The sequence below is a fragment of the Sorex fumeus genome, unplaced genomic scaffold (assembly GCF_029834395.1).
Source record: "Sorex fumeus unplaced genomic scaffold, SorFum_2.1 ptg000129l, whole genome shotgun sequence".
Lineage (NCBI taxonomy): Eukaryota > Metazoa > Chordata > Mammalia > Eulipotyphla > Soricidae > Sorex > Sorex fumeus.
The window spans coordinates 5,550,394-5,573,829 of NW_026606186.1; the positions used below are offsets into that span (position 1 = coordinate 5,550,394).

Sequence of the window (23,436 nt, forward strand, 5' to 3'; positions counted from 1 at the left end):
ATAGTTTGAATGAGTGGTTTTCAGGAGGGTTTTTTTTTAATGCTTTGAAACTCGTAAGGTCAAGAGATAGAACAGCGAGGAGAGTGCTTGCCTTGCATGCAGCCGACCTGGCTCCAATCTCCAGCATCCAGTAGGACCCTCCAAGCCCTGCCAGCAGTGATCCCTGAGCACAGAGCTAGGAGTAAGCTCTTGAGTATTGCCCAGTGAGGCCCCCAAATCAGAAATAAATAAAATTCATAGCCTAGAACCAGGGATGTAGCTCAGCTATAGAGCACTTGCTTTGCAAGTGTGAGGACCCCAGGTTCAATCCTTAGCACCATAAATAAATAAATAAAACAAAGTAGCTCGTGCTTACAGTAGGTAAAGATAGTTTTGATTATATTCTTAGAGCAGTAACATCTATAAAATCCTACTGAAGAGCCAAGGTATGAAGAAGCTCCTTTTAGGAATCCAAATCTTGTATCATGAAGTAGGCCCCGGGCTTTTGTCATTTAGAAGGTGAGAAATTCCTTCCTCTTCATGTCTTTTAACAGGTCACTCACCCCAAGTTCCCACCACTACAGTCTGACTCTTTTTGTTTTGTTTTGATTTCTTTTTTATCTGTTTTCTTTTGGGGTCATATCTGGTGGTACTCAGGGCTTACTTCTGACTCTGCACTCAGGAGTCACTTCTTGCGGGGCTCAGGGGACTCTGTAGGGTGCCATGGATCGAAGCTGGGTCAGCTGCATGCAAGACAAGTGTCTGCCTGCTAAACTATAGCTCTGACCCCCTCAAGTAACTTTATTACTGAGTCCCTTGTAGAAATGATTAAGCAGAGATTAAAATTCTCTGAAGTTTAGTCTGTTTCTGAATCCTGTGGGAAGACACTAGTAAAGAAATGAGCCCAAGGATAATTGACTCTGTGAACTGGAGAAGGCTGTGAAAGGTCTGACCCAGTAGGAGACTAGGGGGGCACTGCTTGGAAAGCCCCTTTCAAGTGTGAAAATAATGTGCCCTTAGCAATGCCATCAAAAAAATAAGTAAAAAAGAACCAGGAGCTGTGGGGAGGTTTTTTCCCCTTTAAAACAGCATGATCATTATTGTTTTTTTCCACACATTTTAAGGGTGATAGTTTTTGTCTTGCTGAATAAAATATAGGAAACTCCCACCCCTTTATGTATAAGAGTAGCGAGTGATGGTGTGAGTTTTTATCATGGAGAAGAATTTGAGACACTGTCAACTTTAAAGATATTTTTTCCTCATAGCCTACGCACATCTGAGACCAGCTACCTGAATGAGGCGTTCTCATTCTATTCCGCAATCAGACAGAGGTCATATTATTCCCAAGTCAATAAGGAGGACAGGTATGTATCATAATTTTAGAAAGAGAAAACTCAAACACTCAAATATTTCAGTGTGCGCAGAAAATGTGCAGAAAAGTAACATTTATAACTTCTGTGCTTATAACTTCCATTTCTTAATGGGCTTTATTGTGTACCTGCAGCACAATGGGTAGGGCGTTTGCCTTGCTCATGGCCAACCTGGGTTTGATTCCTTCATCCCTCTCAAGAGCTCGGCAAGCTAATGAGACTATCCCGCCCGCACGGCAGAGCCTGGCAAGCTCCCCGTGGCATATTCGAATATGCCAAAAACAGTAACAAGTCTCACAATGGAGACATTACTGGTGCTCGCTGGAGCAAATCGATGAACAATGGGAGGACAGTGCTACTTGGCATTCTAAAGCAAACAGATGTACATTTCCTAAAAGCAAATATTATGAAGGTTGTAACTGACATGACAATAACAAGGCAGTATCAGACCACTGAAGATGGATTATTTGTTTAAGAGAGAATGGGGTCACACAGAGTTTCTTAGAAAAGGAAGAACTTTAAAGCAAAGTTTAGCTGGGAATCTTTGTTCTTTTTAGCTTGTGTAATTTTAATTTACATACATTAAAAACTATGAGCAGCTTTCCTGTGGGACTAAAGAAAAGGCTACTAAAACTGTTAGAATTAAAAAAAAAAAAATTCCAGTTCTGTTTCTCAGCTATGCAGCTCCTGTTATTGGTGGAAAAGCCATATAGAATTCATTCTCAGTCAGCATCTGTTGAGCATTTGTATATTTGGCATTCTGGTAGGTGTTTGGGAAGAAGAAAATAGAAAAGAAAACGTTGTACTTAAAAATTTTTAGAGGGTTATCTTATCTGAGAGTTACTGACATGGGTTACAGGTAGATGGTGGTGTCACTGATTCCAGATAGTGATGCGATGGCTGAAGAAATCAGTGAGCTGCTGTTGAAGAATCTTTAGTGCTAACATTCTAAGAATTATTAGGAGATTAAGCTCAGGCGTAGAAGATCCGAATGTTCTGTCTATTCCCAACAACAGAACTCACAGTTGGTAGAGTGAAAAGATGATATTCTCTTAGCAGCAGAGGAACTCGTAGTTTTAAGATGTTTTTTAGAGTTTCTGTTGTTGGCTGTCATATGCTTCTCAGCTGAACCGTGTCATTTTGGAGGAAAACCCCATTCCTACAAAACCCCTTTTATTCCCTGAAAGATTTTGTTCAGACTTCTCTAGAGGAGTTTGCTTGATCCAAGGGGGATAGATGCTGAATGCCACGTTTCTCTCCAATGTCTTTAAGCAGTTCCCTGAGCGATAGCACAGCGGGTAGGGCGTTTGCCTTACACACGCAGCCAACATGGCCGACCCGAGTTCAATTCCTCCGCCCCTCTCGGAGAGCCCGGCAAGCTACCGAGAGTATTTGATATGCCAGACACAGTAACAACAAAGTCTCCAATGGAGACGTTACTGGGCCCGCTCGAACAAATCGACGATCAACGGGAGGGCCTTTACCTTTTACCTTTACCTTATTCTATCAGAAGATCTCTTGGCTCCCTTCCTTCCTTCCTTCCTTTCTTTCTTTCCTTCCTTCTTTCTTTCTTTCTTTCTTTCTTTCTTTCTTTCTTTCTTTCTTTCTTTCTTTCTTTCTTTCTTTCTTCGGTCACACCTGGCAATGCATAGTGGTTACTCCTAGCGCAAACTCAGGAATTACTCCTGGCAGTGCTTGGGGGACCATATGAGATGCTGGGGATCGAACCCCGGTTGGCCATGTGCAAGGCAAATGCCCTCCCCGCTGTACTATTGCTCCAGCCCCATCTTGGCTCCTTTTCAAACCTCAGATATTTTATGGTTTGCTTCACTTATTTTCACTACAGATTGATTTCCTCCAAATCTTTATTTTATGTGTGTCTTTATATTGTACAATCAATCCAAATTTTTGTGAGATAAATTGCATCTCTAAAACATGGCCGACTCGAGTTCGATTCCTCCGCCCCTCTCGGAGAGCCCGGCAAGCTACTGAGAGTATCTCACCCACACAGCAGAGCCTGGCAAGCTCCCCGTGACGTACTCGATATGCCAAACACAGTAACAACAAGTCTCATGATAGAGACGTTACTGGGCCCACTCGAGCAAATCGATGAACAACGGGAGGACCGTGACCGTGACCATGAAATGCAGTTGATGCTTTTGGAGCCTTGGGGAGATGACTCGGCAGACTGAGTGCACACTGGAACCCGGGGCTGCATCCTTGATACAGTTTCCTGAGCACTGCTGGTAGGAATTGGAGTAGCAAGTTGGGAGTAGCCCTGAGCACCACCAGGTATGGCGCCCAAACAAGTACAAACAGTCTATTAATATCTTGCTGCTGTGAAAAAATATCTGTAAGGAGAAAACTATTTTAAAGCAATAGTAGGATACCTTGGATAATACAGTTCTTTACATTATCTAATTTGCCAAAAGGAAGTTGACCTTGGACCCCTTGACTTAAAACCTGACTGTTAGCTGAGCTCCAGTCATTTCCTATCATTTCCTATAAGCAGACAGCACTTGTGAATTCTTTTCCTGTGCTGCCTCCTCCAGCAGGAGAGATGAACAGAGCAGGATTAGTGGGAACCAGGATAATAAACTCTCTTGCCTAAAGCCACTAAATTGGAATCAAAGACAGATATCGCTCATCAGCTGGAGCCTGAGCTTTGCATGTAGGAAGCCCAGATCCTGTCCCTGGCCCAACAGGTTTCTCCAGTCACTGAGCTGGGAGTAGCTCCTGAGCACTGTTGGGTATAGCCTCAAAACCCAACAGTTTAGTAAGAGGCAAAGACAGCACTGTGTAAGCTCTGGCCCTTCTCTGGGTCTCAGGAAAGACTTGGTGCAGCTGGTAAGTCATTTGTTGCCTATAGATGAAAAAACAAGAAAATATTCTACAAATTTCATAGCTGCTTCAAAAGGCAGAAATCTCTTCCACGGGGCAAGTGCTTTCTGAGCTGTCTCAGTGCCTGAGATTGTATCTAAGTAGGATCAGTACCCGCCAGCAGTCCCTGGTGGCCTGTGTGTCGGGAAGCCTCGTCCGCAGAACCTCTCCTTCCCGGGGCCCTTTCTGCTTCTGAGAGTTGCTATCGCATAATCACAGCCGCTAGGAGATGAGAGCCTTGCTTGTTGCAAATGACTAATAATATGCACATGAGCCAGGGGCAGATGTAATTAGGCACCTGGATGAAGTGTCTCTTGTCTAAGAGCCCATGTCTCACAGGTGACATGGTGCCAGACAGGTGGGCGAGGCTGCCCTTCCGGGTGCCCAAAGAACTTTGTCAGAAGCATCCAGGGGTCAGCTTTCATAAAGGTGGTGATGGTGGGGAAGGTGAATCTGGACTTGAAAACTTGGGCACTTTCTTGGTTTGGGGACCCTTGCGGGAGCCTCCTCCTTCTGCAGTAGGATGCGGAGCGGCTAGAGGCCGGGCTGGCTGCCCTTCGGTGTCAGTGAGCAGCACTGATTCATTTCACCTTTGTTTTGCTGCAGTTCAGCCTGGTGGTTCACAGAGCAGAATTCGGCTGGCCACTTCCACGTGGGTTTTGGATGTGTGGTCAGCAAGCTGTGGTCATTTTTTCTACCCAAGCTGGGGAGCTTAGAATACTTGCTTTTTTTTTCTTTTTGGGTCACACCCAGCAATGCACAGGGGTTGCTCCTGGCTCATGCACTGTAGCACTGTCCTCCCGTTGTTCATCGATTTGCTTGAGCGGACACCAGTAACATCTCACAACAAATTGTGAGACTTGTTGTTACTGTTTTTAGCATATTGAATACATCACGGGTAGCTTGCCAGGCTTTGCCGTGTGGGCGAGATACTCTTGGTAGCTTGCCGGACTCTCCAAGAGGGGCAGAGGAAATCGAACCCGGGTTGGCCATGTTGGCCACGTGCAAGGCAAATGCACTCAGGAATTACACCTAGTGGCACTCGGGGGACCATATGGGATGCTGGGAATTGAACCCGGGTCGGCCGCATGCAAGGCAAATGCCTTACCCACTGTGCTATCGGTCCAGCCCCCTTGGAATACTTCTTGCATTTAAATTTTTGGGAGATGGGCAGTGATCCCAAGTACTGCCTTGGGCACTTGTGGGTCGTGTTCAGCTCTCATGGGCCCAGTTGTTCAGGTCTCAGTTCTGCTTGGGCCTCCTGGTGCTTGAAGCCACCAGGCTCACCTCTGCAGTGCTCCCGGCCACCAGAACTACAGCCGGTAGTGCTCAGGATCACCAAGCTTATATTTAGTGGTGCCGGGGAGCAAACTCAGGGCCTCATGCATGGCCTTAATTACCTAATCCAGGGACTCAGAATGATAGTACAACCAGTAGGTGGCTTGCTTTGCATGGGGCCAACCTAAATTTGTGCCCCAACACCCTGGGGAAGTGACAGGAATGATCTCTGAGTGCAGAGCCAGGAGTAAGCCCTGAGCAACGCTGGGTGTGACTGAAACAAACAAATTTCCAAAGAAACTTTGCCCTGTTTTCCCTGAGCAGCTCTCCCCAAAGGCATCCACTCCTTGGAACCCAGCTTATGGCAAGAAGAAATTCAGATTCCAGTCCCCAGCATCTGGGGGCCGGTGGCCCGGGCCCTCTTCCTTACCTCCCCCCATCTTTGCTCTCTTCCCTGCCACGCTACTCCTCTCCCCGAAACAGTCCCCAGTGCCCAGCCTGGGCCCCGGGCCGCTCCCGCAGGGCCTGGGCAAGAGTCTCTCCCTGGCATGTGGGTGGCTTGGAGCTCAGCGCCATGTCTAATGAGCAGAATTAGCTAGATAAAATTGAATGTTCATTTCATATAAGCTTGAAAGTAATGTTTTTGTTTTTGTTATATGTGGTTTAATGCCCATTAAAGGAGCATTTCTGCTCCCGAATTTTTTTAAATCTTTTTGCTTTTTTTGCATATAGATTATTAAATACAGTTTATTAAAGATTTGTATATATTAAACCATTTATTAATTCCTTTTCCTACGTATGCCACTTCCTGATTTATTATTATGCTGCATTGAATATGAAAAAATCTTGGATTTTGTTATTTTTTAACAAAATAAGTTGCCTTTTATCATTTATGAAATAAGCCTCTATCTGTAATAATATTTTTAATTGTTTGGGGACCACACCCATTAGCATTCAGTGGGGTGACTGCAGGTCACTTCTGGCTGAGAGGACCATGTCTTGCTGGGACTTGAACCCATATCTCCAGCATGCACTCGGTCTGTTGAACTTTGGTCTGAGTTTTTTTTTCTTTTTTTAATTATGGTACTTCTAACACTTAGCATCTGCCTGATGCCTAGTCTTCCTGTGCAATAGGTATTTTTCAGATCATACTTTCGCTACATGAGCAGTATAGTGAATCAGCAGAGATCTTTGTAAGTGCGAAATAAGACTAAATGGGTTTCAAGGCTATTAGAAAGTTGGAAATATTAAAAGACATATTTTCTTCTGAATGATGTTTTTTTTCTTCTTTTATCTACTATAGACCTGAGTTAGTAGTCAAGAAACTACGATACTACGCAAGATTTATAGTAGTTTGTCTTCTTCTCAACAAAATGGATGTTGTGAAGGATCTGGTAAAGGTAAACGCACTGTAAAACAGTTAAAGTTCTTATATGTAATTGTGTAGAGATTCTCCTGACACCCCCACCCCCAGCCTGTGCTGGTGATTAATCCCAGGACCTTGCACATGCAAGGGAGCTGCATCTCTGGCTCCTGTTATTAAATTTGTCCTTTTAATTGATTTTATTTATTCTTTTTTTCTTTCTTTTTAGGTCATACCCGGTGATGCACAGGGGTTACTCCTGGCTTTGCACTCAGGGATTATTCCTGGCGGTGCTCAAGGGACCATATGGGATGCTGGGAATCGAACCCGGGTCAGACTTGTGCAAGGCAAATGCCCTGCCCCCTATACTATCGCTCCAGCCTCCTTATTTGTTCTTTTATTTGTCCTTTTAATAGATTAAGTGGTAACATTGAATCCCCCAAATAGAAATATTTTCCCCATTTTTTAAAAAATTGAATCACAGTGAGATACACAGTTACAAAGTTGTTCATGATTGAATTTGAGTCATAGAATGTTCAAACACCTGTCCCTTCACCAATGCACATTTCCCACCACCACTGACCCCAGTTTCCTGCCCACCCTCCCTAGACAGCCTGCCTCTCTGTGGTAGACACTTTCCCTTCCTCTCCCTCCCCCCACTCTCATTTTCCTTTTAGACAGTGTGTTTTGCAGTACTGTTACGAAAGGGGCATCATGCATATCACTTTTACCTCCATTCAGCACTCAGTTTTTGTCCAGAGTTTTTGTCATTTTCAGCTGTCATTGTCATGGTGCTTCCTCCTCTGTCCTAACCGCCCTCCCCCCTCCCCTCTGTCCCCTTTGTGGCAGTCTTCCTACCATGGACCAGTCCTCCGGGTCCTTGTTCCTACTGTCTTTGGGAATTATTCACGTACTATGTTTTTTGTTTTTGTTTCATCCTGCAAATGAATGCAGTCATTCTGTGTCTGTCCCTCTCCCTCTGACTCATTTTGTTCAACATTTGCACTCTGAGAAACTAACTTTACCTCAGTAAGTTAAAGGAGGCTGGAGCAATGGTATAGCTGGTTAAGTCACTTTCCTTGCATATTGCAGATCCTGGTTCAATCTGTGGCACCCCGTAGGGTCCCCTGAGCCCTGTCTGGAGTGATCCCTGAGTGCAGAGCCAGGAGTAAGTCCTGAGCACCACTGATTGTGACCCCCAAACCAAAAATAAAAAATCAATAAGTTGATTGTTTTTGAAAGACATAATTGAAAGTTTTTAATAATTTTTGCTATAACCAAATTATGACAACATTCAAAATATGGTAACTTCTGAGTGTATTGATAAAAGATCCTTCTGTTTTCTCCCTCAGTTGTTCACCAGTGAGAGATACTTACCTGTATCATGTTTTACCTTGTACCACCTATCAGTGGATGATGATTAGAAATGGCAGATAGGGACCAGAGTCAGAGTACAGTGGGTAGGGCATTTGCCTTGCATGCGGCCAACGCAGGTTCAATTCCCGGCATTCCATTTGGTCCCCCGAGAGCACAGAATCCAGAGCCAGGAGTAGCCCCTATGCGTTGCCGTGTGTGTGTGTGTGTGTGTGTGTGTGTGTGTGTGTGTGTGTAAGGGGGGGGAGAGAGGGAGGGGGGAGGGAGGGAGGGAGGGAGAAAGAAAAAGAGAGAAAGATGTAGGATTGGAGAGTTAGTTAACAGAGCTGATTACATGCTTCATGTGTGGGTGGTACTCCTGGGAGTGATCCTGAGCAGTCTCTGAGTACCACCTGGTGTCGCCCCAAAATAACAGCAACAAAAGTTTCAGTTCAAGAACTGTGAATGTGGGCCAGAGCGATAGTACAGCGAGTAGGGCATTTGCCTTGCATGCAGCTGACCCAGGTTCAATCCCCAGCATCCCATAGTGTCCCCCAAGCACCGCCAGGAATAATTTCTGAGTGCAGAGCCAGGAGTAAGCCTTGAGCATTGCTGCGTGTAACCCAAGAGCCAAAAAAAGAAAGAAAGAAAGAAAGAAAAAGAACTGTGAATGTGTTCAGTGGAAGAGCTCATGCTTCATATTTCTGTGTTTTGGTTTTTCCATCTCGGGGCCTGGCTGCATCACTCAATCCTTTGTTAACTCAGCTAGCTAAGAATAATCTGCATTTACATCCACTCAGTATCTATAATTCTTACATTCTACATTCTGCTTGCACGCTATTCAGTAAATGGTTTCATCCTTGTTTATTTTTGGTACTCAGTTATATTGTGATAATTTTGGCAAGTTCTCTCTCTTTCCTATGTCTTATTATTAATCCAACAAAAAAACTGATGTAAGCGGCCAGAGCGATAGTACAATGAGTAGGGCATTTGCCTTGTACGCAGCCAATCTGGGTTTGATCCCCAGCACCTGACATGGTCCCCTGAGCATTGCCAGGAGTACTTCTTGAGTGCAGAGCCAGGAGTAGCCCCTGAGATTGCCAGTGTGACCCAAAAAGGGAGAAAAAAAAAAACCTTGTGATACAAATCCGAAGAGAATCAACTGAAAAATATTCTTTTAGTGTAAATGTTAAAAATTTAGGGTTTGCTTTCACAAACTTACTGATGAACACTGAGTAGGTAGTGGAATCTCAGAAAATCTTACTAATGTGTATCCTATACTTTGTATTTGAAAGTCACTTATAGTTTTTAGTCTATTTTTGGCTATTGTTGGGACTGTATAGTGATGATACTCAAGCTTTTTATCCCTCTAAGTTTCCCTTAAGAATATGGTAAAAAACAATAATCTTATTTTTCTTAGTATAACCATTTTCCTTTGTGATTTTTTGAATCAGGAATTGTCAGATGAAATTGAGGATTATACTCACCGTTTCAATACTGAAGATCAAGTGGAATGGAACCTGGTGCTTCAAGAAGTAGCAGCTTTCATTGAGGTCAGTTTTTGATAAGAAAGGTCATAATTAAGTAAATGCAGGGCCAGAATGATACAGCAGGTAAGGCACTTTGCCTTGCACACAGCCAACCCAGGTTTGAGACCCAGAATCTCATATGGTCCCCCAGTACCTCAGGAGGAATTCCTAAGTTCAGAAGCCAGGAGTAACCTCTCAACATCACCAAGTGTGGCCCAAACTCCCCCCCCAACCCCCCGCCCAAAAAAAAGTAAATGCCAATGTGGGTTACATTTTTACTGGCTGGATAAGAAGAAAGAATAGCTTATATTGATATTCTGTGTTGGCTATCAGTTAATTTCTATTTTTCCTCCAGGCTGATCCTGTAATGGTATTAAATGATGATAATACTATTGTCATCACATCAAATCGCCTCGCCGAGACAGGAGCCCCGTTGCTGGAACAGGGCATGATTGTGGGACAGTTGTCTCTGGCCGATGCACTCATTATTGGTAATTGTAACAACCAGGTAAAGAATTGTGAAGGAGTTATGTTTCAAATTCACTCTGAGGGGTCAGAGAGATAGCATGGGGGTAAGCACTAGCCTTGCTTGTCATGCTCAACCCCAGTTCGTCCTGCTGTGACTTAATGTCCCCTGAGGATGGCCAGGAGTGATCCCTGAAAGCACATCCAAGAGTAGGCCCTGTTTAAAACAAAGTAAAACAAAATTATTATGTTTCGCTTTTTAATTCTCTGTATTTTATACTATAGAAAACGTGCTCTCATCTGAATTCTTTTTTTAAGTATTTTTTTGCATTTTGTGTTTGCATTTGCCATCATTTGATTTCTGTGTTAGTATTTTTCTTTTTCTTCCTTTCTTTCTTGCATTTTTTCTGAGGTGCTGGGGATCAGACCCAAGGTCTCACAAATGCAGAGCATGTCCTCAACCATGAGCTATATCTGTGCTCTTTTCATTATTAAAAAAAAAAATTTCAGATATCTTGCAATGAATTTTTCCATTTTTATTTGCCTAAAATATCACTATTCTTTTGTTTTCGAGCTGTTGCGTTGTAGACTTTTAGCCCTTCAGAGGTTTCACTTAATTATCTTCTAAAGTGTGGGTCTGAAGGCCTTTTCTGATTCCCTTGTGTAGCGGTAACTGGTGGGGAATGTGTGAAACGTGAAGACTCTTTGATCACGTTAAGACAGCGCAGATGGCTAAAGCACATCCTGGGAGGCACAAAGCCCCGAGTCAGATCCCAGCGTAGTGTGCCCCCCACATCACAGGTGTAGGGCTGGTGGTCCCTATAACCATTGTGCCAGGGAAGTTTCTCATTGCTAGGCCTGAGCTCTCTGGTTTGGGGCAGCAAGTATTGCATTGCATAAAAGACCCCTTGCAATTACAGTGAGAATTGATAGATCTCAAGAAGGATGGATAGGGGCATTTGCCTTCCATGTGACCAACCTGAGTTCAAAGCCAGGACTAAACCCTGAGCATAACCCAAAAAGCAAAAAGGATAGAGGGATGGATGAATGGATGAATAATAAAGCAGCTATAGAAAAATGTTGATATTACAGGACTTCGGCAGAGCCTGGCAAGCTCCCCGTGACGCATTCGATATGCCAAACACAGTAACAACAAAGTCTCCAATGGAGACGTTAAACACATGGGTGTCTCAGAAGTCTTTAAGTTTTGAAATCTTGCATAGTAAAGTATGGGATGATAGAACAGCCAGTGTTCTTTTTTATTTTTTTTGTGGTTTTATTTATTAATTTTTATATTTATTTATTAAATCACTGTGGGAAAAGTTACAAAGCTTTCAGGTTTAAGTCTCAGTTATGCAATGATCAAATACATTTCCCTCCAACAGTACTTATTTTTCACCACCAAGAACCTCAATATACCCCCACGCCACCCCTCCCAATACCTGTGAGGCAGATGAATTCTACCTAACACTCTATCTACTTTGACTACGTTATTTTGACAAAAGATGCACCATTATTGTTTACAGTTTACACCCAACAATCAGAACTGCTGAAAAGGCATTGTGAAATAATTTGTTTTCTACAGTTAGTTATGAGAACCATATGAAGTCGTGTGGCTACAATAGTGGCCACGCGAGCTTGGATTTCTGATATTTTACTTATTAAGTCTGGAGGTATTTCTGCCACGAGCCAGATAATTACGAGAATGGTATCTGTGGCTCTGGAGCCATGGCCGTGCTGAAGAGCCGCTCGTGGGGGGCAACTCGTGACTTCGGTAGGGTGTGAAGGACAAGATGGGAATGCTCCCCTTCCCAGAAGGTTCCAGTTGCTCCGTCACTGCCGGCTCATACCTGGCTTTCCAAAAGGCTCCAAGGAGGCCACCATCTTGCTGCCCAGGGGGAAAAAGGCGAAAGGGAGCAACACCCTTTCCCTCCTGGGCAGGCATGGTAGGGTGGATTGACGCATAGTCCGTTCACTTTTCTGCTGCAGTGTGCCGGGCTCTGCATTATGTCCTTGTGCTTCTGGAGCCATGGCCGTGCCGGATAGCCGCTTATGGGGAGCAACTTGTGACCTCGGTAGGACATGAGGGACAAGCCGGGAACGTCCCCCTTCCCATGAGGTTTCAGTTGCACCGTCACCGCCGGCTCATGCCTGGAATAGCCAGTGTTCTAAGTTCCATAAGTAGTGATGATGATTGATATGGGTGAAAATTTCCAGCCTGCTACTCTAACGGTCAGGTTTTTTTCCTTGCAGGTGAAGTTCAGTGAACTAACTGTAGACATGTTCCGGATGTTACAAGCCCTGGAAAGGGAGCCAATGAATTTAGCTTCCCAGATGAATAAGCCAGGGATGCAGGTGATGGACTCCCTACATTTGCAATTTTGGTAACATTTTCTCCTTCCCCTTCTCATGGAATGCTGTTTATCCAACAGATGTTCAAAGTGTGGAGAGGTAAAACAGTGGGCACAGTGCTTACCTTGCATACACTTGACCCGGCTTCAATCCCCAGCACCCCACATGGTTCCTCAAGCACTGCCGGGAGTGATCCCTGAGTGCATAGCCAGGAGTAATTTCCAGGTGTGCCTCCAAAATGCAAAAAAAAGAGAGAGGGAGAAAGAGAATCAAAGAGAGAGGAAATGTACTGTGTCTGCTTGGGGCCAGACAGTACAGCCAGTAGGGCACTTGCCTGGCATGTGGCCAACCCAGGTTTAATCCCCGGGACCCCATATGGTCCCCTGAGCACCTGCAGGAGTGGTTCCTGAGCACAGAGACAGGAGTAAGCTCCAAGCACTGCCTGGTGTGGCCCAGAAACAAAAACAAAGTTCCAAGTATGTATAAAGATTCCTTTTTTATGTGACACAGGAGACATAAATATCATAGTGACACTGAATAAGAAAGAAAGATAATAGATGAAGAAGATAGTAAAAATAGGTGCTGACAGCTTGGAGTAAGAACTGGGCCAGGTGTGGCCTAACCATGTCTCCCCCCACCCCCAGAAAAAGTAAAAATTAAAAAATAGGGACTAGAGAAGATAGTACGGTGGACAGGGTACTTGCCTTGAGCACTGCCAATATGGGTTTCCTATATGGTTCCTGAAGCCCTGGCAGTTGTGATCCCTGTACACAAAACTAGGAATAAGCCCTGGACACAGTCAGGTGTGGCCCAAAAATAAATAAAAATTGTGGGACATTCTTCTAGGTAAGCCACATTTTGAGTCACAAGACATTTCCATAAAATCAAGATGGTAAAAATAATATCTATTCTTTCAGACCACGATGCTATGAGAAAGAGACTAACCATAGATAGAAATGGGGGAAACTCAAATACTTGAAAATTCAACAAGAAAAATAACATAAAAGATTTTCTGAATAAAAAAATACATATACATATAATATGTATACATATATATAAAATACCTACTCAGAAGTACTATTTTCTACCTATTGAATAAATAATTAAATATTTCTGTAATATGACACCAAAAAATAAAATTAAATAATTAAAAAGGTATGATACTTCATCTGTCAAATACAGTTTGTATGAATAATGTCTTCTGTGTTTAAATGTAGGAATCTGCTGACAAGCCTACAAGACGAGAAAACCCTCACAAGTATCTGCTCTACAAACCAACCTTCAGCCAGTTGTACACATTCTTAGCAGCCTCTTTTAAGGTATATGTGATGTGAGACTTGGTACTGTGTGGGGCATATGTGTCCTGAAGAGCCGTGCTTCTCTTTGAATATCTGAGTCAAGAGTTTAGATAAATCACAGAAAGCAAAAATGGCCTTTAGAATGGCCTACTCATGGCTTTTTTCCCCCCCACTCCCTATGTCATCATAGCTATTTTTGAAAAAGAAATTGCTTATGTGTTCCTTATCATTAACTAATGAAAGTATTGGCAAACTGTTACTCTCCTTCTGCAGGTTTTTATTCCTAAACTCTATTAGACGTGTGAGTCTGTCAGAGCTAAAACATGGAGGTGGTTGCTTAGACATGTTCTGTATCCACGCAGCTCTCAGAAGCGTTTTGGTCATCAGCAAAATCTATTAATAGGGATTTCCTCCCAGGGGTGACCATGAGCGGCATCCTTGGCTTGATCTCTGACACCTGTACTCAGAAACTTTATTTTCCCTCTCAAGTTTCACAATGATCAGGCTTCAGAAGCAGTGAATGTAATGTCTTCAGACCAGTGGCAATAATAGCATGGCTTTCCTTGGAAAAGACAAATTCCGATTGCCCCTGCCCACCCCCTGCATTCAGATATCCCCACCTTTAAATAAAACTGTTGTTTCCTTTCTTTGTTGTGTTGTATTTGTGTTCTTTAATTTCAGGAGCTGCCTGCCAATAGTGTGCTTCTGATTTACCTGTCAGCCACTGGCGTTTTCCCCACAGGTCGTTCTGATAGTGAAGGTACAATAAAGGAATGCTCCCTGTTGTGAGCGGGGCTTGAATTCTCTTTATTTTCTACAAGACGATGGCCCGCAGCCCACAGACCATCTCAAGCTTTCTAGGGAAGCTTCTAAATTTGAAGCCTGGTCTACTTGCTGAATTGGCCAGAATTGAATAAATCTTGCAGACAACCCAGTCTGTTTTATTTGCTGAGATATTGTAGGTCAAAGTATGTAAATCATCAGTAAATCCACATCTCAAATACATGCCTCACTATCAGATTTGCAAAGGATAATTGAATAACCAAGGCCAATCACTTACATTACCTCATTGACTTTTTCTAACCCTTTAACACGTTAGGGAATCTGGTCAGTGGCTTTGCGCGGCTGAAAGTCTTTGTAGAAATCAGTGCACTTTTGTAACTGTGAAAGTTCAAGTCCTTGTCATGGTTTTGTTTTCTGTCATTGATTTGGTTTTTCTGGATACAGCTTGTAGAATATTGGGATGCCATTTCAGAATAAAAACTGAAAACTGTCCAAAATAATGTGGAATTGGTCAGAGCAGATGAGACATCAGATACGGTTAATTCTATCTAAGGGCAAAAAATTTTATTCTTCACATTTTCCTCTTCATCTGTTTGTTGAAATTTGCATTCCTTTATACAGTGCATGTCCCTGCCATCTTCCCTGCATGATCTACAGATCCTCTGAAACTATATAAAATCAAAGCAAAACAAAACAAGTCTCAAAGAATTTTATCTCTGTAGTGATTCTTTAAAGGGATAAAATATAACTCAGCATTAGAAGTGAGGTGAAATCATGAACTATATTCATTTTTTAAAGTAAAGTTAATAATTTTACTTATGGTTATTTTTGTTTTATAGTGTATATGTAAAATCAGATTTTCTGAGCCTCGGCCTACACATTGAACTCTTGTTTTACTAATTGAATGAGAAATTATTCTGAACATTTCATAGTTGGTGTTTCATTTGAGCAAGAGTTCAGCTGTTATGATATAACCAGTAGAAAAGGGGTCAATTCAAAACGAGGAGTATAGAGATTGATATAATATTCACAGTATTGAAATTTTTGCAGACAAAATTGGCATTAAAAATAAAAATTTAGGAATGGAGAACACAGCGGGTAGGGCACTTGCCTTGAACACGGCCAACCTGAGTTCAATCCCCAGCATGCCATATGATCTGCTGAGCCTGCAAGGAGTAATCCCTGAATGCAGAGCCGGGAGTAAGCCCTGAACACTGCTCTCTGTGGCAAAAAAAAGCAAATGTTTCAAAATTTTTATTGCCAATTAGAATTTTCAAGTTCTATTAAAATAAGGCCCTCTAACTTACAACTAGCAATTCACTTAATATTGTGTTAAAAGTGTTAAGGTTTTATTCTAACCTTTCTTAATTCTGAAAAAACCTGGGAATTCAGTTTTGCTCTTACTGTCAAGATTATTTGAACATTCTAGAATTCTATCCTATACCCACTCCCATGGCTGGGGATGGAACTCAGGGCCTCCACCATGCAAGGTGTGTGTGCTCCCTGAGCGAGATGCAGCCCGGTATCTCGCCCTTCTAACTCCGAGAATAATGGGATACAGTGATGCTTGTTTTGTTTCTCATGGTACTCTGCTTGAAGAACTAACCAATAATTAAATGATTTTTTTAAATGTTGAAGCAGGCAACATACTGAAATCATTTAAAGAGTGCATTGAATTCAAATGTTAAATTTTTAAGTATTTAAAATGTTTTGCACTTAACTTGCATTTGTAGCAATGAGAGAATCACACAGTGCTTGGGTATTTGAACAGCAGATCAATGTCACTCTCCAGTTGAAGTCTAGGATTCTTCCTTTTGGTTTTATAGGTCCTTATGATTTTGGAGGGGTACTAACTAATAGTAACCGGGATATTATCAATGGAGATGCTATCCACAAACGAAATCAGTCCCACAAGGAAATGCACTGGTATGTACTCTGGGTCTCCCGCAATATAAAGCTTTAGCTATCTCATAAAATACTAACAAAAACAGTCACTGTATTTTTAGAATTAGAAATGTTTTTCACACCACTATTAATAACAGTTTTTTTAGTTCCAAACAATTTCAGAGTCTCACTATTCTGGCAGATTTTTATGTTTAATCTTTTTCTTCTTTTTTTTTTTTTTGTTCTTTGTTTTTGTTTTGTGTGGGAGCCACACTGGGGATGCTCAGCAGTAACATGAATACAATTTTCTAGTAAAAGGTTCTACTGTTTGATATAGCACAAATAAATGTGAATAATTGACTTACTTAATTTTATAATTTGGGTTTACACCAAGTGGTGCTCAGGACTTCCTCCTAGCTTTGTACTCAAGGATCACTCCTGGAAGTGCTCAGGGGACCCTATGTGAAGCTAGGAATCAAGTCTGGGTCAGCTGCAGTTAAGGCAAGGGCCTTCTATACTGTATCTCTGGCCCTAATTGAGTGATTTTTTTTTTTGGCGGGGGGGAGGGGTGGTGGAGAGATAACACCTAGCAGTGCTCAGGGATTACTCCTGGCTCTGCACTCAAGAATTCCTCTTAGCAGTGCTCGGGGTATCATATGGGATGCTGGGGATTGAACCATGTGAAAGGCAGGTCTTTTCAGTCCCATGAGTCAGTGATTTTTAAATAGGATTCTATTTGTGAAAATTTGTTCTGTTTGTTTGTTCCTTGCAATGCTGGGATCATACTTGTTATGGTGCCTGGGATTGCATTTGCTGATGTGGGGTAGTGCCAGGGATAAAACTAAGGAATATATATATATATATATATATATATATATATATATGGGATGCACTCTGCCATTGAGCTATATCCACAAACACAATTTATTTTTCTACAATAGCACATTCATTGCTTTACCATTATTGACTGGAATTTCTTTAGCTGAAAGCAGTATGGTTATAAAGGTTACTGTGCTTAATTGTAACTACATTTCTAATAGTACTTTGCATAGAATGGGGAAGTGAGGGTAGACAAGAAGATGCTTCAGATTATAGTTATAGTTGCTAACTATTCCCCAAGTCATAAATTGGTGTTGTCATTGACCTTATTTATAAATAATTAATATTAGAAAAACTTGCATTTGAAATATAATGAAGTTTGATGCTGCTCATTGACATATCATTTTGTTTATATTTGCATTTACACTACTGGTAACGTACTTAGTACATTATCCACTAAACCATGGGAAAAGTCCATGCAAACTAAAATTGTAGCATTCCTAAGCAGTGACTCTCAAATGTTTGTTTCAAACTTTAGCCTTTGATTCAAATGCAGATTTTTTTTTCTGAACCAGTTATTGTTTTCCTTAGCTGATTATGATACAAATGTCTAGCAGAAATAAGAATACAAAACTGGGAGTTATTCCCCGATTTTTCTAATATTAATATGTAATTTGAAAGATTAAGGTCATTGAAATATAGATTTTGAAACTCATTGAAATACAAACCTCCTTTTGTTTTACATGTTCTCACCCCCCCAAATATCAGGGCCTTGTGCATGCAGGTATGAACTTTACCACATCCTGACCCCCAAACATGTCTTTTGTTTTTCTTTTTTTCTTTTTGGCATGACACCCAGTGATACTCAAGGCTTACATCTGGATCTGCACTCAGGAGTCACTTCTGGCAGTGCTTGGAGGACTATGAGGAGTCAGGGATTGAACCTGGGTTGGCCGCATGCAAGGCCTTACCCACTGTATATCCCCAAATATGTTTTTACAAAGGGATTTTCAGAGCCAGGTGATAACTCAGAGGGCAGGAATCGCATGCTTTGCATACTGTATTTCTGGCACCACATGGGTCCCTGAACTACAACCTAAGAGTATACCCAACACTGCCCAGTATGACCCAGTAACCACCCCCTCTCCGCCCCCCCCAAAAAAAAATAAAAGAAAGAAGGGACTTGCAGATAGTAAGAAAATTCCTCAGTACTGACTTGTGAGATTTTCATTCTATGTTTGATTGATTACTCTTAAACTTGAATATTTTCGAATAATAATTGTCTATGAATTTATTATTCCAAGTAAACTGCCGAGTTCTCTCCCAATAAATATAATAAACATTTTGTCTATTGCTAAATTATTCTTTAGTTTTCCCTTAGTACCATGCTGTAAAGGTGACTGAAGGATAAGATTTAGCTTTCTTTTTGAGTAGATACAGTCCCAGGGTGCTTGGTGGACCCTGGAGTGCTGAGCATTGAACTTGGGGCCTCACACATGCAGGGCGTCACTTCATGAAGGATAAAATTACTTAGAGCAGAAAGAGAGCCCTCAGGGCTGACTTGCGTGCCTCGCTGGAGGCTTGGGTTCAGTTTCTGGCCCCACTTGGTCCCCTGAGCATCAAGTCAGGAGTAGTTTTTGAGCACTGTCAGGTGTGGCCATGATCCAAACAAAGATTTCTAAAGCGTTCGCTGTGTAAGTTCTCATTGTGGTGTCGTGGTTTTCCAGCCTCCATCCTGGGGATCTCTACCCTTTCACAAGGAAGCCCCTGTTTATCATTGTGGACTCATCCAACAGCGTCGCTTATAAGGTGAGTCCTGGGAGATCTTGCGTGCGCGCGAGACACTCCGGCCCCACCCCCGGTAACCAGTCTTAATGTGTGCCTTTTGCTTTTGCTTTATTTCATTTAATTTTACACAGTTCGTATTTAGTCTTTCTTTTCTTTTGAGGTTGTGCATGCTAGTCAGGATCTGGTGCTATGAATAGACACGAGAAGAAAACGCATGACTGGACACTCAGTGGAAAATAATAAATCCTCCTGCAGGAAAAAAAATTCAAGATTTCCAAGATCTCTGGTGGGAGGTTTATTTTTGTTATATAACTCAGAATAATTTCCTTTTTCTAGAGGTAGATTTATCTAGGCAAATTTTATTTTCTGGTTTACCAATTTCTCCCCTCCTGCACACTGAGCCACTGTAGTTTAAGTAAAATTTTGGTTCTGTGGTATAGTGATGTCATTGCCTCTCAACACTGATTGCTTCAGGTGCACTTGACTTTTTTTTTTTAATTTATGATGATAATGATGATGAACACAGATGACTCTGGATGCTGAAAAGAGTAGTGGGGATCTTAACTTGAAAATCCTTGGCTTTGGCAATTGAAGCAGTGCTTCAATGATTACATAAACAATGCCAGTAGTGAAACACCTTAAAGTGGGATATTGGGATTTACGCTATTAACTTGCAGGAAAATGAAAAAAAAATCTTACAAGCCCTGGGTTGGAATATTTCATTATTGAGCAAAATGTTCAGAAGTATGCTTTTGGAAATAGGCAAGTTCAAGTGGTCTTATCTGAATACCGTAATACTACAGAGAGTTAAAGAAATTCCCTCAGTCATTCTGGGCAAACCTAGCTTTAGTTCTGCTTTCTTTTCTTTGGGAGAAGAAAATCCCTTGAGTACTTAAATATTTATGACAGAGCTGGCCCCTTGCCAGTGAACATGACTTACACATTTGTCAGAACAGACATATTTATCTAAACAGCCTCATCCCCAAAATATTTGACGGTTGGCTGGCCGCAGACTGCTGCACTCTGTTAAAGCTGTCACCTTCATAAAGGGTTATGCAAGGACTCTTCTGCCAGTCAGCCTGACTGGTTCCATTGCTTCCTTTTGGCTTGGAAAGACCATCTCTTGATTTTTATGACTTACATGTGATATCTGTAGGCTTAGTTTCTTTCTGTGTAACCAGTTGGGATTTGGTACATTTATTGAATTGGTATGTTGCAGTTGTTCATTATGGCTTGAAAATTCTCCACCAGTTTTCCCTTAATAATTGGCTGTACTCCAATCACCTCCTCCGGGACTGTCTGTTCTCCCCAGCACTAGTGGGGACGAACAGGGTCACACCCAGATGGAGACCATGTAGGGCCAAGGATGGAACCCTGTGTAGGCAAGGTATGCGTGCCAGCCCCCTTAGCTTGGCCCTCCCTGCAATTTGGATGGTTTACACAGCAGGGCCTCACTGCTCCTGACTTCTCCTTTGTTTCCTGTGTTTCTGGATTGGGGAGCAGGGCACATCCGGCCTTGCTGAGGTCTTACTCCTGGCTCTGTACTGGGGGTCCATATATGTGCCAGGGATCAAACTTGGGCAACTGAATGCAAGGCAAACACCCTGTCACTGTGCTCTCTTGTGCCCGTTTTCCGTGTTTTTGTTATTCTAGCTTGTAAATTCCATTTGCTCTCTCTTTCACTTGACAAGTCCCTCCCCCCATCCTCCCTTCCTCCCTCCCTCCTTCCCTTCCTTCCTTCTTTCTTCCTTCCATCCTCTCTCATCTTTCCTCCCTGCTTATTTTGGGTGGAGCAAAGGTTTAGGTCACAGCTGGCACTGCTCAGGGTTGACTCCTGTATCTGTGCTCAGGTCTCACTCCTGGCCATGCTTGGGGGAGCGTCCGTGGTGCTGGGGATTGAGTTGGGTCAGCTGCATACAAGGCAGATGCCTTAGCCTCTTCGTTATCTCTCCACCCAAACGTGCCGCACACAGAGGCGTTCGCCCTCTTCCACCCATAGCTTTCACCAGGTCAGGTCATAAAGGTTGTGTTTGTATAGATGCTCATCATTTATTGTTTTTGTTCCGAGTCACACTGGTTGTGTCCGGGAGATACTCCCAGCACCATAGGGAGTGGTGGGTTACCCCCAGTGGTGCTCAGGGGACCGTGTGGTACCAGGGTCAAATTCAGGCCTCCTGCAGGCAAGGCCTGCAACTCAGCCCATTGCTCTAGCAGCCCCCCAAGTTCTTGGTCTCACAGTCAACTCCCTTCCCTCACTCGGCCTCTTTCTAGAAACCCTTTGACTCCCATTGATGTTCAGAGCCTCTCACCTGCTCCACTCCCCCATCACGCCCCCCAGTCCGACAGGTTGTGTCACATGGTCTTAATCACTTCCAGGCTAGCTGTCTGTGCTCCCCTAGGAGCATGCCTGTGTGTCAGATCCCATCACTGTCACCGAGCATCTCCCCGGCTCTTCTCAGGGTCCCAGCCATGGTTCTGGCCTGCACGCCCATCACCTTCTGGTCCTCACCCCCACCTGGTGGGTTTCTAAATCCTCCTGGAGAGATGCCCACAGCGTTCTTTGCATGTTTGGTTCCCTCTTCCGTTGCCTTATTTCAAAAGACCTACCTTCCCACCACTCTTTTTCTCTGCCCTTTCTTGCTTCATTTTTCCTTGATTTTCAGGAGTTAATTTTTACACATCACCATGGTACCACTCCATGCACTTTACAGATATTCGGGCGCTTAATCCTCCTGCAAGTCCACAATGTCCCCGTGTTACAGAGAAGAGAAACAGGACATGGAACACCTAAGTCACTCGTCTTCGGTCCCACCTGCAGCTCGAGTGTGGCTTGGCCGGGATTCCAGCGCAGTGTGATCTGAAAGTCTGTGCTGCTGGCTGTCCCCTGCGCTGTGTTTCCATATGTAGCCCTTGTCACCTGCCAAGATGTTACATAATGTCTTTATTTTGGGTCTCTACCTGCCTCATGCACCTGCTTCTAAGGCAGCTCCAGGGTGCCAGGTGGCTGTTGTTTCTGGCTCTCTTGGCACTCTGTTCCTTGGCCCAGAATAGAACCCCGTCCATAGGTTACTGAATGCTTCTTAAAGAAAAGAGATCTTTTTTTACTGGTGCAGGGGAGGGGGGCCGGGACACTGCAAGGCGAACCTGGTAGTTTTTAGGGGAACCTGGGATTGATTCTGGGCTGGCCACAAGCAAGTATCTGGCTGCAAAGAGATCTTTAAAAAAAAAAAAAAAGCATGCTGTGTGTTGTTTTATAAGGACTGTATGTTTTCAAGTCTCAGTTACATAATTTCCGATTGGAAATTCAAATTATCCTAAGCATTGGAAATCTGGAAGGCCTAGACACTGGGGTTGAAATAAAGGAAGATTTTCAGAGTTGTCTTACATTTCCCATAAGAGTCTAAATTTCCTAGGTTTACTCATAAGTATTTTTAAATGTTTAGAATGGAATACACAGTTCCAGAGGAATGGGAGGAAATGGTCCCCTACTCAATTTAAGTCATAGTTCTATGTTCTTCAAGCATGTTCTCACTTATTCCTGAGCCTCTTGTTGCATTCTCTGTAGGATGGGGTGGCAATACTTGTCTTAGAGGATTGCTACAATTGCAGGTCAGGATCTCAGAAGCCTTAGACAGTCACCAGGAAGTACTCAGTCACTCAGTAAACGCTAAAGAACAGTAGAGACAAAACTAGAAAAGCACATGCAAATGAAAGCTCTAAAGAAAAATACAAGTAAACATATCTAGTGATGTGAATCAAAAGGGTTGATCTGAGTCATGTCAAATATTTGAAAATCAGACAATATTGTGTATTGTGTCAGTTGATAATAAGGAAAAAGTGGATTTTTATTTGTATTCCGTGCAAGGGAAATTTGACCCACACCTGGCGATATTTCAAGTTTATTCTTGGTTCTGTGCTCAGGGATCGCTGCTGGCAGGGCTGGGGGTGCCAGGGATTCGAACTGGGGTCTGCTGCATGCAAAGCAAGCGTCTTACCTGCTTACTGTGTTTCAAGAAAAACTGAATCTATCTCACTGGTATTTTGTAAAGCATAGAGATTTGGTACCCATTCTTGGACCACGCCCAGCATTGCTCAGGAATTGCTCCTGGCTCTGTGCTCGGGATCACTCCTGACAGGCTCTGAGGACCGCATAGCACTGGGGATTGGACCCGGGGCTGCTGTATGCTAGGCAGGTGCCTTAAGCCCTGCACTCTCTCTCTGGCCCTTTAGGTCTAAAATTTAAAGTATACTCTGATAAAAGGTGTCGTTATTAAATATTTGTCAAAGATCCCCAA

At 42.9% G+C, this 23,436-nt stretch overlaps 1 protein-coding gene across 2 annotated transcripts in view; it reads left to right on the top strand.

The window, feature by feature from the left end:
* The window catches only part of SCAI (suppressor of cancer cell invasion), a 132,768-nt gene that overhangs the window by 98,336 nt on the left and 10,996 nt on the right, over positions 1 to 23,436 (top strand). For both annotated transcript variants that reach the window (XM_056138658.1, XM_056138659.1), the window contains exons 7-15: positions 1,245 to 1,343; positions 6,811 to 6,907; positions 9,678 to 9,776; positions 10,108 to 10,260; positions 12,471 to 12,572; positions 13,787 to 13,888; positions 14,549 to 14,627; positions 16,477 to 16,576; positions 19,081 to 19,162. In XM_056138658.1, the coding sequence (XP_055994633.1) occupies positions 1,245 to 1,343; positions 6,811 to 6,907; positions 9,678 to 9,776; positions 10,108 to 10,260; positions 12,471 to 12,572; positions 13,787 to 13,888; positions 14,549 to 14,627; positions 16,477 to 16,576; positions 19,081 to 19,162 (913 nt within the window). The remainder of the gene's footprint in view (positions 1 to 1,244; positions 1,344 to 6,810; positions 6,908 to 9,677; positions 9,777 to 10,107; positions 10,261 to 12,470; positions 12,573 to 13,786; positions 13,889 to 14,548; positions 14,628 to 16,476; positions 16,577 to 19,080; positions 19,163 to 23,436) is intronic.